The sequence below is a fragment of the Phoxinus phoxinus genome, assembly GCF_949152265.1.
Source record: "Phoxinus phoxinus genome assembly, chromosome: 14".
Lineage (NCBI taxonomy): Eukaryota > Metazoa > Chordata > Actinopteri > Cypriniformes > Leuciscidae > Phoxinus > Phoxinus phoxinus.
In genome coordinates, this window is record NC_136889.1 from 17,948,910 (window position 1) to 17,967,958 (window position 19,049).

At 37.4% G+C, this 19,049-nt stretch overlaps 1 protein-coding gene across 1 annotated transcript; it reads right to left on the reverse strand.

The window, feature by feature from the left end:
- Nucleotides 1-8,884: 8,884 nt before the first annotated feature.
- six1a (SIX homeobox 1a) lies at nucleotides 8,885-11,345 on the reverse strand. The gene is made up of 2 exons (XM_079635046.1): nucleotides 10,396-11,345; nucleotides 8,885-9,626 (listed from the first exon to the last, which is right to left on the reverse strand). Exons 1-2 carry the CDS (start codon nucleotides 10,953-10,955, stop codon nucleotides 9,341-9,343), a joined length of 846 nt encoding a protein of 281 aa, XP_079491172.1. The 5' UTR covers nucleotides 10,956-11,345; the 3' UTR covers nucleotides 8,885-9,340.
- Between the last annotated feature and the right edge of the window lie 7,704 nt (nucleotides 11,346-19,049).

Genomic DNA, 19,049 nt, shown 5'->3' on the forward strand with positions numbered 1-19,049 from the left:
ACTGGATACAGAATGGTGGAGAATTTCCGTTTCTTTTGAGCTCTGGGGAGTGCAGGGTGGGACGATGAAAACGTCTTTTTTAGCAGTCAATAAGGTTGTCAAATTGGTCAACGGTAATCAGCACTAATGACGAGTTGGAGAGGGCCGAGCTAACAAAGAACCACCCCGCCTTCCCCTCCCCAAACCTCAGCATGAAAACTCTCCGCCGGGGTTGGCAGAGGTACAGAAATCCAAACTTTTTTCATTTGTGTGAGTGTGTGACGTTCTGGGACGTTTAATTGAGGGGTTCACTGTCTAGAAGTCTATCTAAGTAGCCTATCTACTAATAACAATAATAATAATAATAATATAGCCTACTACTCAATAAACTTTGTTTTGTATCACTTTCGATTGAACATTGAAAAAAAAAAAACAGAAAATGTAAGTTATTTACGTTTCTATAGCATAGTTGTCATTCTGCAAGTGGAAAGAAAATGGTCAAACAAGCCTCAAAAATAACCTTTTTTAAATAACGTTAATGTAGAGGCTATAAACCCAAGGTCCAAGTAGAAAACGACATGCACACATGTGAGGGTGGCTATTTAAAATGTACAAGTCTTGTAAATTCCTCTTAGTGAACACCGATTTTTCTATAATTGGCAATTGTTTGTGTGAACTACACGTTTTGTTTCTGTAGTCTGCAAAATTATACTTGAACGTTGCCTTTTGTGCTTCAATCAAATAGCAAATATCCAATTCATTTGTCCAAAAACGACTGCAAACAAGCCTCTTTTTGGAGCACTTCGCTGGCTGTACTAATGTAGGTAGGCCTATCCTATTTGCTTTTTAAAAAGTGCTGAACTCTGGTATCTGGCTACTTTGATATGGCAACACTTACATTGTTTTCTCCCTTGGATTAGCCTAAATAACATTGGATAAAAGCGTCTGCTAAATGTCAAAATATAAAGCAAACACAATCTCTAACCGTTAGCATTGGAAATGTGGTCCTAGGGTTCATATTTGTGCTTGCGTCTTTGGTCATAAATGCATGCTTATTTCGTAGAATTTGATTTTAGCTGCGACCTCTGGTGGTCAAATGTGGCGTGGCATGACTTCCAGCTCAGTGCCCTTTTTAGTCGGGCGGATCCACTGCCTCGGTCTGCCTGCATCACCATGCTGAACAAAGGCCGCAAAACAACCATAAATGGCACTGTATAACTGGAAAATATATACCGGTAGGTTATAAATGTTTATTTGTTTAGCGGGTGCTTTCATCCAAAGCAATCCATTATAGGGAGGCACGAGAAGTGCCTCGATACGTTTCCAGTTCTAGTTGTTTCAAAAGCAAGTGGGGAAGTGTTCAAGAGTGTTCTAGATCATTTAAAAGATTATTCGTCCATTTGAGGTCCTACACAGACATAGACTGTAAAATCATGGTCCAAACTTACATATAGGCCTACTCTGTATGTCAGTGAAATTCTCTCTCTCTCTCTCTCTCTCTCTCTCTCTCCCTCTCTCTCTCTCTCTCTCTCTCTCTCTCTCTCTCTCTCTCTCTCTCTCTCTCTCTCTCTCTCTCTCTCTCTCTCTCTCTTTCACACACACAATGTTTTGCTTTTGTCAATAATAGAATCGCACTCAGTAAAATAGGCGCCATTCAGCACCGTGGACAGCTACAGGAACCCACACTTTTCAATTGGCTTGCGTTGGATATGCTAATGCATTTATTTATACCTCTTTAAATCACATTAAAATAATTTTGTCATATTTTAAATCTACGCTAACATAAGCAAAAGTAAAGAAATAGTTCACCAAAAATGACAATTCTGCCATCATTTACTCTCGTTTCAAACATGTAGGATATGCCGTTCTTCTGCGAAACACAAAATAAGATCTTTTGAAGCTTCAAATGTTTTTGGCCATACAATGAAAGTCAGTGGGGTCCAAAACATGGGATAATCCCCAAAAAATTCTGTCATCACCCTCATGTTGTTCCAAACCTGTATCAGTTTTTTTCTTCTGTTGAACACAAGATAATGTATTTTAAAGAATGTTGGTAACCAGACAGTTGACGGTAGCCATTGACTTAAAATAAATAAATAAATAAAATACTATGAAAGTCAATGGCTATCACCAACTTTAAAATATAGGTATTATTTTGTGTACAGGTTCGGAAACTCATACAGGTTTGGACAACTTGAGGGCGAGTAAATGACAGAATGTTCATTGTTTGGGGGAACTAACCCTTTAAAGGATGAGTTTTTGCTGATAATTTACTCACCCCGATGTCATCCATGTCTTTCTTCCTTCAGTCGAAAAGAAATTAAGGTTTTTGACGAACACATTCCAGGATTTGTCTACACAGAATGGACTTCAATGGCAACCATCTATCCCAATGTTCAAAAGAAGGTTCAAATGTCGGTCTCAATGCAGCTTCAAAGTCTCTACACGATCCCAGTCGAGAAATAATGGTCTTATCTAGCGAAACGATCGCTCATTTTCTAAAAAAAAAAAAAAAAAAAATGTAGATACTGTTTAACCACAATTGACCGTTCGCAAAACCCCGCCCTCGAACGGTTCTCGTCCAATCCTAGCTCAGCAACTGTAACTAAGGAGAAGGACCTCCGTCAAACATTCCGATTTCAGCAAGATAGTGCAATGATGCGCCTATGGCAGTGAGGTCTGCACGGGCTTAAAACTTGCTGTATTTTATGATTGCTTGCAACTATTATTAAAAAAATAGGCTACATGTACAAACACCGTTTCACTACGGCACTGCGGCCCCCTCATCAGTCAGCAAACAAGAGGAAAAAAAGAGAAAAAGCACGGACTTACTAATTACGAAACTTTGATGTGGTTGAACAGGTACACAGTCACAAATTCCTCTGGAACTCAAACATTAAACTTCAAAACAAAGTTCGCGCAGTTGCACAACTATTCACACAAATATATCATTCTCAGTAGTTTGAGTTATGAATGAAGAGAACCGCATCGAGAGTTGATGGTTTCAGCGCGTCCTCTGATTGCAGTGTTGTGACTGAAATAGCGCGCGCGGGAGCACATGCGCAAAACAGTTTTGTAAAATGATATATGATCAAATAAAAATTATTAATATATAATTTTACAAAACTGTTTTGTGCATGTGCTCCCGTGCGCTATTCTGTCTATATTTCTGTCGTGCACTGGAGGATATGTCTGCTGCATTACTCCAAAACCAATCACTTAATGTATGGATCTCAACCCAGCCATGGCTACGGTTCTCAATTGTTTGACGGGCGTAGTAACAATAACTAAGGGGCGTGGCTTTTGCGAACGGTCAATTGTTCGGCTTGTGCTGGTCTGCGACGCGCCACGCATTACGTAATCACGTTGGAAAGGTCACGTTCACGTCATCAATCTAAGTTATTGTCTGTGTAGGCTACTCCGTTCAAAAAAGTAGGGAAGGGCGAAAAACTCCATCTCATTTTCTCCTCCAACTTCAAAATCGTTTTTGTTTTAATTTACTTGTATCATTATTTTAATTTATTTTTCGTGACCTTTCCAACGTGATGACGTAATACGTGGCGCGTCGCAGACCAGCACAAGCCGAACATTTGGGGTTAAAAAGTATAGCAATTTATTTATTTATTTATTTTTGGAACATTACCAATCGTTTCGCTAAGACCATTATTTCTCGAATGTGTTCGTGTAGAGACTTTGAAGCTGCATTGAGACGGACATTTGAACCTTCTTTTGAACATTGGAATAGATGGTTGCCATTGAAGTCCATCCTGTGTAGAAAAATCCTGGAATGTTTCCCTCAAAAACCTAAATTTCTTTTCGACTGAGGAAAGAAAGACATGGACATCGGGGTGAGTAAATTATCAGCCAAATTTGTTTTGAAAGTGAACTAATCCTTTAAGGCCATGATAAACCTCCACCAAAGTGCACTACAAATTTGAATCCACCTCGGGTTAATTCTGACTTTTCCGGCCATTAAATCTATTGAAACTTATTCAACAAATCTAATTGTTAAAACTAATTATTAAAAGTTATTGAAACACTTATTAAGAATTTTCTATACCAGGTCACTCACTCTTGTAAAAGGGATTTTGATCTCAGTTAGTTCTTTTTTAACCTGGTTAAATAATGAATGTTGTTATAAAATAATAATAAAATTGATTAACAAATCCTATAGATTAACCAAAAATTCATAAAGTACAAAAAGGTTTTTCACGATTTTTTTACGTCACAACATTTCATAATTATATAAATATATTAATTTGAGTTTAGACTGTGCAGCATGAAGTGTTGTGATGTCTGATGTGATATTTTTTTTAACCAGGCCTATAAATCAATAATGAGAGCGTTTACGTCTATCTTGGCAAGATACAAAACTGCTTTTCGACCGCGGCCTCGATCGTAACAACTTCTAACAAGAACCGGAAACTTTAAGTCTCCTAAAAGAAATAACAAATGTGCATTGAATCCTAGGGGCAACGGTGAAGTAATCAATGATTATGACAGAATGTTGTCGTCTCTTGCAGTCAGAAAAATGAAGCCGACAATTATGTCACATAAAAGCTGCCAGAAGAAAACTAGCACGAGGGTTATTGAAAAGCGATAGTAGGCCTAGCCTAAGCCAGTAATTGTGCTCGATCTGAAGCTTTAGTCTCGGATCCTGACAGCTTCTCAATACACTAGATACACTACTTGACGTGACCGAAGACAACATGATCATCATAGCTTCCACTAAAAAAAATACTAAATATTAAAAATAGGCTATTTTTACAACAGCGACAATCAATCTGGATAAATCTAGAGAAATAGGCAAAATTATGGCAACTCAAAAGCTTCATAATTTACCTTAAAGCCGTCATAGTGCTCGGGAATATCCACGAGGAGACAAACTCTTGCAGGACAACTACAAAATTACATCTGAACTTTAAACAGGTAGGCTACGACTACGAGGCTTTACACTTATAGCCTACAATAGACAAATGTTTTATAATGCAATACCTCATATCACTCGCTAGAGGGAGACAAATACCAAATAGGCTTACGCTTACCTGCTCTTCTCGACATAAAAAAATCGAAGTTTACAGTTCATTCTCCAAAATCTTTAAGCTTTGCCATTAGCCTACAGAACGGATACACACATCATTTATAGATAATGTGTGTACAACCTCCTATAATTGTTTGTAGGCCTATGTCTAAGACTGTTTTTCTTTGCTGTTCTTATCATGTCTTTTCCTATTATTTCCGCGTCGCGTGAATAGCCGTATTTCTCCGTCAGTCTTTATTAATTTTAGAATTTTAAAGCTACAGGTCGTCTTTTAACGTATAATTCGCGGTTTTCACCCATTTGCTGTGATTTAGATAGGATAACAGAAGTGCAAACTCCCGCCTTCCTGGTTCGAACTAGGTGTATGCTTTACATGACCACCAGAGGGCAGAAGAGACATTGTGGTAAGTAACCCTGCAGCCACAGTAATTATGGTTATTACAAGCTCCTGCTAAGACTAATGAGATAATGAGTCAGGACAACCGAGTCAATGTGTTAGCAAAACAAAGTGTGCAGACATTTAAAATGTGTTTCCGGATGCTCATAAATTCCCTACTGTTTTATCAGGAAATTATGTCTGTTTTAGAAACCTGTTCATTGAAATATTGAAGGTAAAGCTGATGATGCTTAATTGATGCACTAGTAGACAATTAATATGTAAGTTAGCATATAACTGCTAAATAATTAATCACAGAAGTGTGACATAGCAGAGTAAAAAAATGATTGTTGCGAGTTGACTGAAAACCTAGAGAAGTAAAAGATGAGAAAAGAAAGACAAGCCCTTTTCCAATGCCTGCTGGGAAACTGTTTTGTGTAGTCCAGTTCTCCCGCTGATATCAGGGCTTTACCGGAATTCCATAATCAATGTGGATCTAGATCACTGTGATCCAGAGAGACAAAACTGCCACTGGAATGTCAGCCAGCAGAAGCATGCCAGAGAAACCTGGATTAGACTTCAAGATGAGGGTGTGTGTGTGTGTGTGTGTGTCGAAGGTTTTGGACTATATCACACTGATCTCATTGTAATAATTATACCCCAAAAGGAGAATGCCCAGAGTCCCAATGAAAAACAGGAAGCTATCATATTTCTGTTTTCATTTCCTGAGTTTTTTCTTTCTTTAATGGAGCCATCTAGAGTTTTATCCTGTTCTCTCTCTCTCCCTCTCTGGGGAGTGAAAGTTTGGCTTAATGTTTCCAAGCCTGAACGAGATGCCAAAATTATTATTTCTTTCTTCTGACAAGCATTGTTTCAAAGATTCACCTTTTTATTACACATATGTTATGAAGAATGTATATAGATAGTGAATTGATGGTATTTCACACATTATCTATCTATCTATATATGTCTGTCTGTCCGTCCATCCGTCTATTTTCGTCTATTTATTGTTTCAAACCTAAAACAGCTAAATTATTATTTTCAGTTTAATTTGAGAGATACATCTGTGCTACTAGATATATAAGCATTATCTAATTTTATCTCATCATCTTATTTTATCTTATTATCTCTCTCTCTCTCTCTCTCTCTCTCTCTCTCTCTCTCTCTCTCTCTCTCTCTCTCTCTCTCTCTGTGTGTGTGTGTGCAAGTGAGAAATGGCTGCTTGAGTTTCAGTGACCTTCAGAAAAGTGGATTTTAAAACTGACGTATCACCCATATCCCTTTCCCACAAACACATGTTAGTCTTTGTCGGGGGTCTGGCTGGTTGAAGTGTTGTCAGGTCAATGCATCACTGGTAACAGAATCCCCCTCTTCTGGCTCTCCCGAGACTCACTTTAAAAGCTCCTTCAGTGTCGCCCCCCTCCCCCAAAACCCTTTATGAGTCAGTTTTCCTGAGAGTTCTGGCTGAGTGACTTACCTGTGCAGGTGAAGCTACCTGACACACAGATAGTGTGTGTGAGTGTTAGATTGACTGTCACATTCAGGTTTGCCACCGGAGGCAGTTTGTGCCAGAGAATACAACACTTTTGACTCGATCTAGTCCAATATTCATTTATTTGCTTCATGGTTTGCAGTTGGAGATATGATTTAAACAGAACGTCAGTGAACAGAAAATCATTAGTTATATCCAGAGCAGAGAATAGTGAAATAATTAGAAGATAGATAAAAAAAATCACTTCTTTGTTTTATTCTGACCTTTAATTAAAAAAATATTGACCTCAACCAATCATTTGGAGATGTGTTGTGTAGTGTAAAGATGCTTTTTAGCTTCTGCTTTCCCTTCAATGTGATGAAGAAACGTCGATGTGGAGACTGAAACAACAAGATGTTTAATAATGACAATGTGGTTGAGGGTTTGATTAGTACTCTTAAAAGTAACGTTTTTTTAATGGCATCAGAACCTTTAACATTCATGGAACCTTTCTATTGCACAAAAATGTCATTATAGAAGAAGGTTCTTTAGATTATTAAAATGTTCTACACACTAAGAAAACATATTTTAAGAACTGTTCACTGAAAGGTTCTTTTGGGAACTCTTTTTTTTTTTTTTTTTTTATGTATGGCATCACATACATGTGAAGACCCCCTTTTGTAACCTATAGTTAAGAGAAAACAGAATTGGCTCCACAAAAATGAAATCCATATTTTTAGTATTTGGATTGATCAGTTTATTGGTTTGTAACTTCCAACAAGAGGAAAGCAGATGTATTAGGAATGTTTATATGTGCGAAATATAATTAAACTGTTGATTAAAACGACAGCTGACTTTCAGGCAAGATTGGCCATTGTTGAAAGAATTCTATGGGTTCCTGAATTTAGGTCAGGCACAATATGATATTTTGTAAAAATCACTTGTGTTTAGGCCTATGTTTTGACAGGGAATAGCCTAATAAATATTCCTTTCAAATCTCTTAAGATAGACAGACAGACTTTATTGAACTCCGAAGATAAATTTATGTTGTGCAACACCCTGTGGCTCGAGGTTGGAAGGGTGTCCCCTTCGTTTTTGCAATCAAGCCCCTCTACACCCGGAGAATGTTTCTAATTAGGGCCCGGAAACCCTCTGCGCTCTCCGTTCACAACCGTTTACACTGACACGAGACTATCGAGGTAAGAGAGACAGAAAGAGCTGAGATCGTGTTGGAATATTCCAGAAACTTTAGCTTTTCTACGCAGAGCTGGAAATGTATTGTCATTTTTCATCTATAGCCTAGCCTATGTCAGCAAATCTGCGACAAATTATATTTTTTAATCTTCAGTTATTTTCCATTTGTTAAAAATCCTTTGGCAGTGTCTGTATAGTTTTTACTCGAATAAGAAGAAGAAGAAAAGGTTCACAATAAATTGTGTCGAAGCTGTTTTGTAGTGGTTTGGGTGGACGAGGCGTTTTGGGTGTAGGGTTTTTAGAGCGGAACTTGCGGATTGTGTCAATTCTCAGTGGCCCAGAACTAACAACAAAAAAATTCTCTCATTTTTTCATTATTCGGTCATTCTAATTAACTAATAAATGTTTATCAAACTTAACGTTAAGGCTTAAGTGACTCAAGGTGTGTGTGTGTGTGTGTGTGTGTGTTTTTGACCAGTTTTTTTAACTGACTAACGGTCAAAAAGTCAAACTCGGCCCTGCGCGCACCCTGGCGCCTTGGCGTCTCTCTGCCCCTCTGCTTAAGGGCCAATTTTTCTTGTTGACGTTTCAGGCGTTCTCATTTTTCACGCGCCCATGCCCTCTTCCGGCTTGGACGTGTCACGTGGATTGACATATTTTTATTATTTTGAGGTCTTCTGATATTTTTTTATTAACACGCTCAAAGGCAAATGCTCAACGTGTTGATGATGTGTCGAATATTTTGACAATAACCATGTGATTAAAATCTTGATGTTGGAGAGCCACCGTTTTTAAAACTACAACAATGTAGTAAAAGTGGATACACATTATAGGCTGTATTTAATAATAACAAAAAAATAAAAAAAGAACGAAACTAGTTTTCACATCCATAGTTTAGTTGAAGATGTTTGAAAGCCAATGTCTTTCTCATTAAAATCCCTGCTCTTAGAATACTGTCCAATAGCTACAGAACAATTTCTATAAATTAACTTTGATTAAAACATCATAAATTATTAAAAGTTTATGCATCCAACAATAGTGAGAATACTCTTAAATATTGGCCTCGCTGGTTTTACAAATTTAATGCACTTTTCCAGTAAACTCAAAACTCCCAAAACTCAGAGAAACTCTTTTAAAACTCCCCCTTTTCTAATTATTTGCAACATAATAGTTTATATCAGCAAACGTCCTCTGCGTCATACGAATATGCGGTAGGCTAATGCCGTAAATATTGGTTATGTTTAAAAGTCTTGTGTCTTAAAAATGTGAACGGGAAATCCTAAGATCCTAAATCCACAAGGCTGGATGTTAGAGATCCCAACAGCGAATCATGGATCTGATGCGGATGTCCTTGCATGCTGTGCACCGAATGCTGCGCACCGAGGCCGGGCATTGGGTATGCGGGAGCCGTGTTGATGTTCCCCTGCAGGAGGAGTACGGGGTTGTGCTCGGGACTCTGCGGCGGAGAGTATTCATCCTCCGAGCTGGACATCAGCGACTTCACTCCGTCGAGCGGAGACCGCTGGCTCTGCTTACCGCCAACGCCGTTGTTCTCGCTGTTTTCTCTGTTGGATGAATATTACATTTTAACATATTATATATGGGCCTAATTGACATGTCATAGGCCTAAATTTGGATTAGATAGTATTTAACTTTAACAAAGTGTAATGGTTTCAAAATAGTTTCATTTTACATCGACTAAAGACAAACTGATGCTTTATGTTTTTAAAACAGGAAAAGTTGTTTACGCATTTATGGGCTAGCCCTACTTCGCTTATGTCAACATGTCTAAAAAGATAACTGTCATCATAGATTTACGAAAGAAACGTTTCTAGAATTCGAGACGATTTTAGACTTAATGTTGTTATGTTTACAAAACGCAAATCAATATTATACTGAATCAAACTTTCAAAATATGTAATTAAATGATACGAACATGAGGCTAAATAAATTCTCAGTGCAATAAGAAAAAAAATTCTTCCTTTTTGTTTCGTTCGTTAGAGCAAAAATGTAGGCCTATTGTTTTAATCCTAACCAACAAAAAAAACTGTTAATATTAAATATTTCTACAAATTATACAATTATGTCGTGTAGCCTATGGGTTAAATGATTAGGGTTAAATTTGAAAGACTACATTATGTTTTTAATATAGTTAGGCAATACATTTGACAAATATTGTTGTTCTCACATGCGCGTGACTGCAATAATTAACTATTTTTCCGCTTTAAAAAAAAAAGGTGTTCATGCACTTCAGTTTGCATAGGCCTACTCTCAAAAACTGTAGCCTATATTTTATTATGTTTATATATTACTTCTTAAAAATCAAGATCTCACCTCTCTTTTGCCTCGGCTGCCCGGTCTCTTTGCCTCCTGTTTTTAAACCAGTTGCTGACCTGTGTTGTGGTCAGTCCCGTTGCGTCCGCCAGCTCCCGCTTCTCCCTTGGAGATGGATAGGGATTGTGCGTGTACCATTCACGCAGCACACCCCGAGACTTCTCCTTAAAGCAGTAACTGGTCTCTTCGCCGTCCCAGATCGTACGGGGCAAAGGAAATTTCCTGCGCACTCGGTATTTGCCCACAGCGCCCAGCGGGCGGCCCCGCAATTTTTCCGCCTCCACATAGTGAGCCTTCAGCCACAGCTGCTGCATCTTCGGGTGGTTGTGCGCGGAGTACTGGTGGCTTTCCAATATCTTGTAGAGCTCACGGAAATTTCCCCGGTGGAAGGCCACCACGGCCTTCGCTTTCAACACGGATTCGTTCTTGTGGAGATGGTCGCAGGCTGGCAGGGACCAGAGGAAACGTCCGAGCCTCTCCAGGTTCCCACCCTGCTGCAGCACCTCGCAGACGCACGCGACCTGCTCCTGCGTAAAGCCGAAAGAGGGCAAGATTGACATGGCGCCCCGATGGAATCCACCAAGTAATACCCTCCTAATCCAAGGCTCTGTGGGTATTCCTCTCCAATGAGCCCCGGGACAAAAAGCCCCGTGCCACGTTTATCTGTTGATGCAGCTCCAATATTAATAACCGTCTGTTATCCGGTTGTGTGGCACCACTGTCACTCTTCTGGGCTGCACACGTGAGATTCCGATGCGGTTTGTCCGTATGGATATATGACAGAGAAACCCAGCACAGCGTCATTCCGTGATTAGCTCGCCCCGGTCTGTTGTGGAACCGGCAGGCAGAGCAGAACTGCGTCTACAGATCCGTTCCGTTTCCTCCCCGGAGGGCGGACGTCAAGGCCTGAAACTGGAGACCTTGAACACACACACACACATGCACACGCACATACTCACTCACACTACACCGTTGATAGGCTACTAATCAATTATTAAATGATCACAAGCACCTCCACTTTGAATGCGCAGCATTTACATCGCCTTCTGTTTTTCTTGACATCATAGATGAATAGAGATATAGGTTATTTTAATTATGAAATTATATGATTTGCACTTATGCTTTATTTTCAGTTATTAGCTATTATAGATTAATTCTATCATTTATCATTATATATACAAAAAACTAGAGGAATGTGCGCGCTTAATTGGGTGGCATTTTCACAGCTTATCAGTGGGCCTGAAGGTTTGATGATGGATTCAAGAGTGTGTCAAAGATGCTAAAGGGAGATGCAGAAAAGATATACATCTCTGAATATTTATGTAATTCAGTCTCAGTTAGGTACAGATATTCTAATACATTACTCTTCGTTTAACTAAGTAATAAAAGTTAAAGGCAACAATATCTATAATAATTAATAAACATGGAAATAGTTTCAAACATGAGATAACATAGCATTCTGTCTTTCATGCGTCAAAATACGATATGAATTACCTGAGGTCTTATTTCAGTTGAACTTCCTGAAGTCATTGGCCTTGATAAAGAATGACCGTCTTATTTAATTATGAATTTAATACCTCTTAAATCTATGCATTCGGCTTTATTTCTAATAGTGTTTCCTGATAACTTATATAGTCATAAATTGCTTTGATTAATCCATTGTAAAGGCCTCTCTTAAAAATGTCACATAAATCTTAAAAAGGTTCCAATCAGAACTAATAAAAGTTAGGCAGATTGATGCCATATAAAAAGCTAGGTTACAAAGTTAGTCTATTTATTCGGATTTATTTAAAAAAAAAACGTGATTTAAAGGACCCTACTGGCCTGATGAACGTTCAATGAAACATCTTGAACTTTTTTTTTTATCTCTTCTTTTAATTCAAGAACACTTTTTCCCGAATCTATGATCGATTAAAGAAACCTTTTTTTAACAGTGCATGTGTTTTATTTATTTTTAAATAATTATATTTAGTTGAAAATACACATAAGCCCCGTCGTTGAAGCATTTGGTCTGTGGTTGTGTAAGGTGGGCCTGAAACACTATACCGATCCATTAGCGAATAACTTGTGAGCTTGACGAGCTCTTAGTCTCCCGGTCACAGCTCTTTATCTCTCAAGATATCCGTAACATGACACCGGGAAATCCAGCTGGTCCGCCTGAGGCTGTTTATTATTATTTATTTTTTTTAATATTACTTTTTTTCTATACATTTTAGAGCGTTGTGAGGATTTTGGACTCTAAATATTCCCTAATGCTAATTAGTATCTATGTAATCTTTAATTGTCCCTCTTAACACCTGTGAAAACAACCATTCGTGTTCAGTCGAACCTGGGCGTTATCCTCCCCCTCTTTTTTTTCTTTCTTAATGGTTTTTAATGCCTTTGAACAGTTTACTCAGCAAGCAGATGTTAACTGCATTTTAGAATAACCTAATTCTATGAGAATCAGAATTGTAAATACTTTCTTAATCTGAGCTCCTTGGAGTAAAAAACAAAACCCAAATACATGTTACACATATTGCATATTTTTTGTAACATCACACTTTGTTTAAATTAATCACGAATTATAGGCTACACCTAGCTAGATCAAGCAGGCTATATATGAATTGTTTTGTAAATGCACAGTAGGCCTAATGTGAAGTGTGATCGATATAGCTAATTCTATGATGTGCATAAATACATAAATTGTCTGAATTTGTGCAAAAATGCTGGCTAAAACGGTCTCCTCGGCTCTGTCCTGAACTGTACGTGGGTCGATGGCTTCTCTGCTCAGGTTACGGTAGTATGTCCAGCACAATGCACCCCCTCCATCACACCAGATCCTCTACCAGCCCCCAGGACGGCGTCGTGCCCGCTCTCAGTTCATGATCATTTCAAGATGTTATGGACTAACTAACAGAAGCGCGCGCTCACGCACAGCGCGGCCCCGACGTTGCCATTGAGTTGTGTGATGATACAGGGTGAGGGCACACACACGCGCGCGCACAAAACATCCTAATAAGTGGAACATAAATGTCACCATATTTCATGTTTAGTAGTCCGTGCTCCACCACTGTGAAGGTGTAAACTGTTTTCTTTTCACTAAGTGTGTGTTTATGAGTTTTCTGTGAGGTGTAAATGAAAGACTGAGCGGAGGAGAAGAATCCACCGCTAATTAGACGTTGTTGCAGCCGTTTGAGGGGGAAAAACAAACCAGTACTATTGCATATAAGGAATATTGATCAGATAATGGATCTTTTTATTTTAATTCGTTTTAAACAGCAGGATTTTTTCAATAACAGTTGCATTGTTGAATGCATTTTAAACATTATTTAGTTGCATTTGTTTTGTTTGCAAAACAATTAGATGCTATTAGATGTTAATTAGATGCAGATTAACCGCCTGTCATTATGCAACAAAGTCATAGGCCCATATTGACTTGATTTGTCATGTAGAACGTCAAAAAACGTTAAAAAATAGTATATTCTTATTATCCTTTCAAATAAGTTAGTCTGAACTAAAATTATTTGAATGGTTTGATTGTTTCTGATTTGCATAACTACACGAAAATACCTAGCCTAATAAAAAAAAGTGTATTTGCTTTAAAAAAAATTAAAGTAAAATTAGTTTCGACCAATTTGAATTTAATTCATGGTCAATCAAGCTGAAAAATTAAAAGGAGATTGAAATTATTAGAATAGAATAGAATAAGTTAAATGTATATATAGAAACCGCAGGATTTTTTTTTATGATTACATTTTGTTTACAGTGCATTGCAATGGAGAGAATGCAACTTTCTTTGTTTTTTAGTCATTTGAGGATTCTAAAAAGCAATCCGGTGATGAGATTGAGAAGATAACAGTATTTGAAACTAAACACGAAATATCTTTGTGTATTTAACGCAGAAAATAATTAGACATATTAATCAAACGTAATGGGAATTGGTTTATGATGGCATATTTTATGTACACAGGCTCAATACCAATACATTTCTAAAGGAGAGAAATAATATTTTACTTGCACAATAAATCCAAATACATCCATGGCAATCTCCACAATCAGTGTCATATTTTCGTACTACAGGAAGAGGGCGCCAGCCAGTGACGTCTATTTGATTTTGCCTCAAATAAACATATGAGTATTATATGCAATGCCTTCTGTTAAATACTTATGATCTATTTAATGTACTTTACATACATTTTTTTGCTTTTAAAAAGTTATTGTTGGTTTTCACAGCAAGTAACTAGCATCTAAGTTTTTTTGACAAAAAAGCGATAAATCACGAATATATATATATATATATATATATATATATATATATATAATTTACTGTGTGTGTGTCTTGTTTTTATGTTTTCTATTCACACTGCAGATGAGGCTTCAGCTCAGAATCTGGAGCAACAAGGTAAAATTCAAGAATAATGTCTGTCCTTCACTCTTACAAAGTGGTGTGTGTGGGCTGTCAGAAGAAGTAATGAAAAAAACAGTTGTGCTCTCTCACTCTGTGGTCCAATTTCACCAGGGGCATAGATTAACCCCTGTGTTTGTGTGTGTGTGTGTGTGTGTGTGTGTGTGTGTGTGTGTGTGTGTGTGTGTGTGTGCGCGCGCGCGCATGTGCACTGAAATCATTATGCTTATCGTCTTCATTTTTAATGATATGTGTAATTCAATCACCCTATTTTCTATCTAACTGATGACATACCATATACTTCAAAAAAAAAGATAATTTCTCTATAATTTTCTTATATATATATATATATATATATATAATATATATATATATATATATATATATATATATATATATATATATATATATATATATATATATATATATATATATATATATAATATTATTATTATTATTATTGTTGTAGCAGCCCACAGTTGTTTGCAGAAACACAAGTTTAGCAATATCCGAAAAGTACTAGTGGCCTGATACTGCACAAAACGTGTGCTGTATGCATGAAAAATGTACCCCATACCTCTCCTTCCTCTCTCTCTCTCTCTCTCTCTCTCTCTCTCTCTCTCTCTCTCTCTCTCTCTCTCTCTCTCTCTCTCTCTCTCTCTCTCTCTCTCTCTTTTTAGGCAGGCATACCAAAGAAATTGTGCAAGGCTGCAGAGGTCAAAGGTCATTAAAGATGAATGACAGGATGACAGCCTCATATCCCTAAAGGCAAAGAATGCAAGTTTGAGGACACGATTTGACATTATTCAGGCTTATAAGCAGTTAGTTGTAGTTCAGGTTCAACTTGTATGAGTTTAATGGTGTTTATGCACATCACCAAGACTTGATCTGCTCAGCTTTCGACTTCAAACTGAGAGAGAACGTTTGCTATTAACATTCCCTTGTCAGCAAGTATATCTGGCACTCTGCATTTACATTTACACATTCACACTTATTGGTCTGGTTCATATAAATTCTCTCTCTCTTACACACACACACGCAGGTATGAGACACAGCTGAGGAGCAGCGTGTGCCCTTTCACCTCTCATTAGTGGGGGCGTGGGGGGAGGTTCAGGTTACAAATCCAGCTCTGTTTGCTATTCAGGGTTAAGTCCCCCCTCTTTTTGAAACCCCCAAAGGTGAGAGGTCATAGTTTTTAATAAGGCTCCGTTTGAGAGGTTCATATTTTCTCGTAGATGCTCAGTGTGAGGTATACGTTTGAGTAGTTTCGATCACCATCACTTTTTTTCTTTGCATGTTGTCGATGCCAAAATATGACATAAAACCATTGAGCTCCCAACTCACAAAAAACTCTTCTCTCCCACTGCGTTCATTGTTGGAGCTGGTGTCATCTGATACCTGGCCATCTCTCATGGCAACAGGGTCACCTAGGCTGTTAGGGAACAGGTGACAATGCTCCTATTTCTTCTCCTCATACAATCTGTTCCAATTATCTCGCTCGCCCTTTTGTCCTGTCTTGTTTTCCCCTCCTCTGCGAGAGAGTCTGAAAGAGTCCCAGGAATACTGCTGAGATGATGGTATATTCAGATTTGTTTGGCATCGGGAAAAGCTTTGGTATCGCAAATTGTTCGGCTGGCTAGCTTGAGTTTATGTGGTTTTAAAACTGCAACAATGCATTTGAGATCCACACAATGCCCGTAAGTGGCATCTGCAACAGTCATTTACAAATCAGAGACAATTTCTCTGTCTGTTTCTCTACCTCCGTCTGGACCCCCCTAACAGGAGGCGACAAGGCCTCCAGAAATCCCCCTCCTGTTTATTTGAATTTAGGAGTCTGAGGCAAGAGCCGCTTGCTAACAAGCTCCAGACCACCAGGCATGTGCAAACGATCACCGCTGATTTTCCAGCACCCGGCCTGGCCTTTCTGTATCAGGTCTCTGCTTCACCTCCCCACCCTGGCTACTTAAATCTTTTTATTTGCATGTTTCCTGTCGGTCTGAATATTTAACATCCACTGTAGACATAACATGGGAACACAAACAAATCTACGTTGAGAGTTTACAAGATCTCTCACAGTCATGAATGAAATCACTCGGGTGAGGCTGTTTTTCCAGTATAAATATTTAATGGATCTTTTTTTTTTTTTTTTTTTTTTTTTAGAAAAATACATTATAACTCTAACATTTTTGTTCATGCTAAAATAATATTCACAATGCTGTTTTGCTCATACATTTACATTAGCCGTACATTAGCTCATTTCACATCTATATCTTTTTAATTTCCGTAGAAGACTTTTCATTCGCCATCTCTGATTTCTAAAAGTCGTTCCTCAGTCCCAGAATGGCTGCATAGCTTTAGTCATGGAGTTGAATACTGCAGATGTCAAACCAGCACCAATAACAAAAAAAAAAAAAAAAAAAAATGGCAACCTGAAGACCAACCAAACGTTGACCTTCAGAAAGCAGGAAGGCACAAAGAACAAACTCAAAAGCAAAAACTAGATCGTCCACACAAACATTCTGACAAACACAAAACTCACTCACATACACAATCATATTCACATTTTTTTCACATTTACAACTGTGCTGGCATGTCCCGTGCTGACATCTATTCAGACATTTTGTTTGTTTGATATCTGAATTAAAAGCTTGATTTTTCGTATTTCAGATTGTTATTGCTTTGACATTCAGTTTGAAGACAAATTCACATGATCTGCTTTCAATGATGGTTCATTGTAAAACCTAGACAATGAGTTTAATCAAATGTTTAAGTGTCCCTTATCGCAGGCTCAAAGCAGTTTGCATCTCAAACTAATCCAGTAGTTCTTAGTCTGTGTGCTGATAACACCCAACATCTGTGGCAAGCTGTCAATCACCAACCATTCTGACTCTTCCCTTAATTTGTATAAGCAAACATTGTGGATTTTGTATTGGTATCTACAGTGCATATTATTTGCATATTATTATTGTAATTGGAAGATGCAGTCAACGTAATAACCATGACAATGCCACAAAGATTTTCACAGATTTTGTGTTTTTAATCTGCATGGGAATAAAGTGTGTCAGTGCGTGTGTGTGTGTGTGTCCGTAGGGAGGTGACCTTTAAGGTTGGAATCAGATGACACATGACCAGACGTCCACCTGTCTGCTAACCTCAACTCTTCTTGGCAGAAACTAGCAGGTGACTCTCATAAAACACACATATGTCCACACTCCCCACTGTAGGGGGAAGAGAGATAGAGGGAGCGACAGAGAGAAAATAAGAGCTGTCTGCTACCTGTGGCTCAAAAATAAATGTAAACTTTTAAAACAGAATAATTGATAGAATGGATATGGAGGAAATTTGAAAAAATACGATTATTTTATGTACCAGGGGTTTTCAAAAGTTTTGATACTATTATTCCAAACATTAATTCCCTTGGAAAGGGACCCCATTCCTAATATTTAAAAATCAGCTATATGTTTATGTATAAAGACCAAATATAATATTTCAATATTAAATAATGTTTTATATATTTTCTGAAAAATATTTTGTTTCTATTATCTTTCTATTATGTTCTACACACCATTTTTTTGTTAGATGCAGAGAAACAGAGAAAGCAGAATAAAATATAATGAAAGCATAAAATATTTACTAAATTGTATTTTATGTATGTATTTATTTATTATTTACTGTGAACTTTTTATTTGACTATTTACCTTATTGGTAACACTTTACAATAAGGTTCATTAGTTAACATTAGTTAACTACATTAGTTAACATGAACTAATAATGAACTAGGCCTACACATATACAGCATTTATTAATCTTTGTTAATGTTAATGTCAACATTTACTAATACGTCATTAAAATATTGATAACATTAGTTAATGCACTGTGAACTAACATTAACAAACAATTAACTTTTATTTTTATTAACTAACGTTAACAAAGATGAACAAATACAGTAACAAATGGATTGCACATGGTTAGTTCATGTTAGTCAATACATTAACTTATGTTTCTTATTATAAAGTGTTATCATTTTATTTATTTTTTACACTAGATTTTTCTGTAAACTTTTCCATGGACCCCCTATAGCACTCTCTTGCTTGAAAACCCCTGTTATACACAACTATTGATTTAGTATTGAAAAAGAGCTGTGAGTGGAAAGAGCGGTGAAAGAGGAAAACAACAAAAAACAAACACTTTCAAAAACTGTATTCTTTAGATTGACTTTGCATAGGTCCTCCAAACCAAACTGGAGTCAAACCAAGTGACAGATAGA

Bases quoted from the DNA above. Each gene is read 5' to 3' on its own strand.
- six1a (XM_079635046.1), bottom strand. From the start codon at position 10,955: ATGTCAATCTTGCCCTCTTTCGGCTTTACGCAGGAGCAGGTCGCGTGC. The intron at 9,627-10,395 runs GTGAGATCTTGA...TTCATCCAACAG, and splicing joins GCAGCCGAGGCAAAAGAGAG to AGAAAACAGCGAGAACAACG.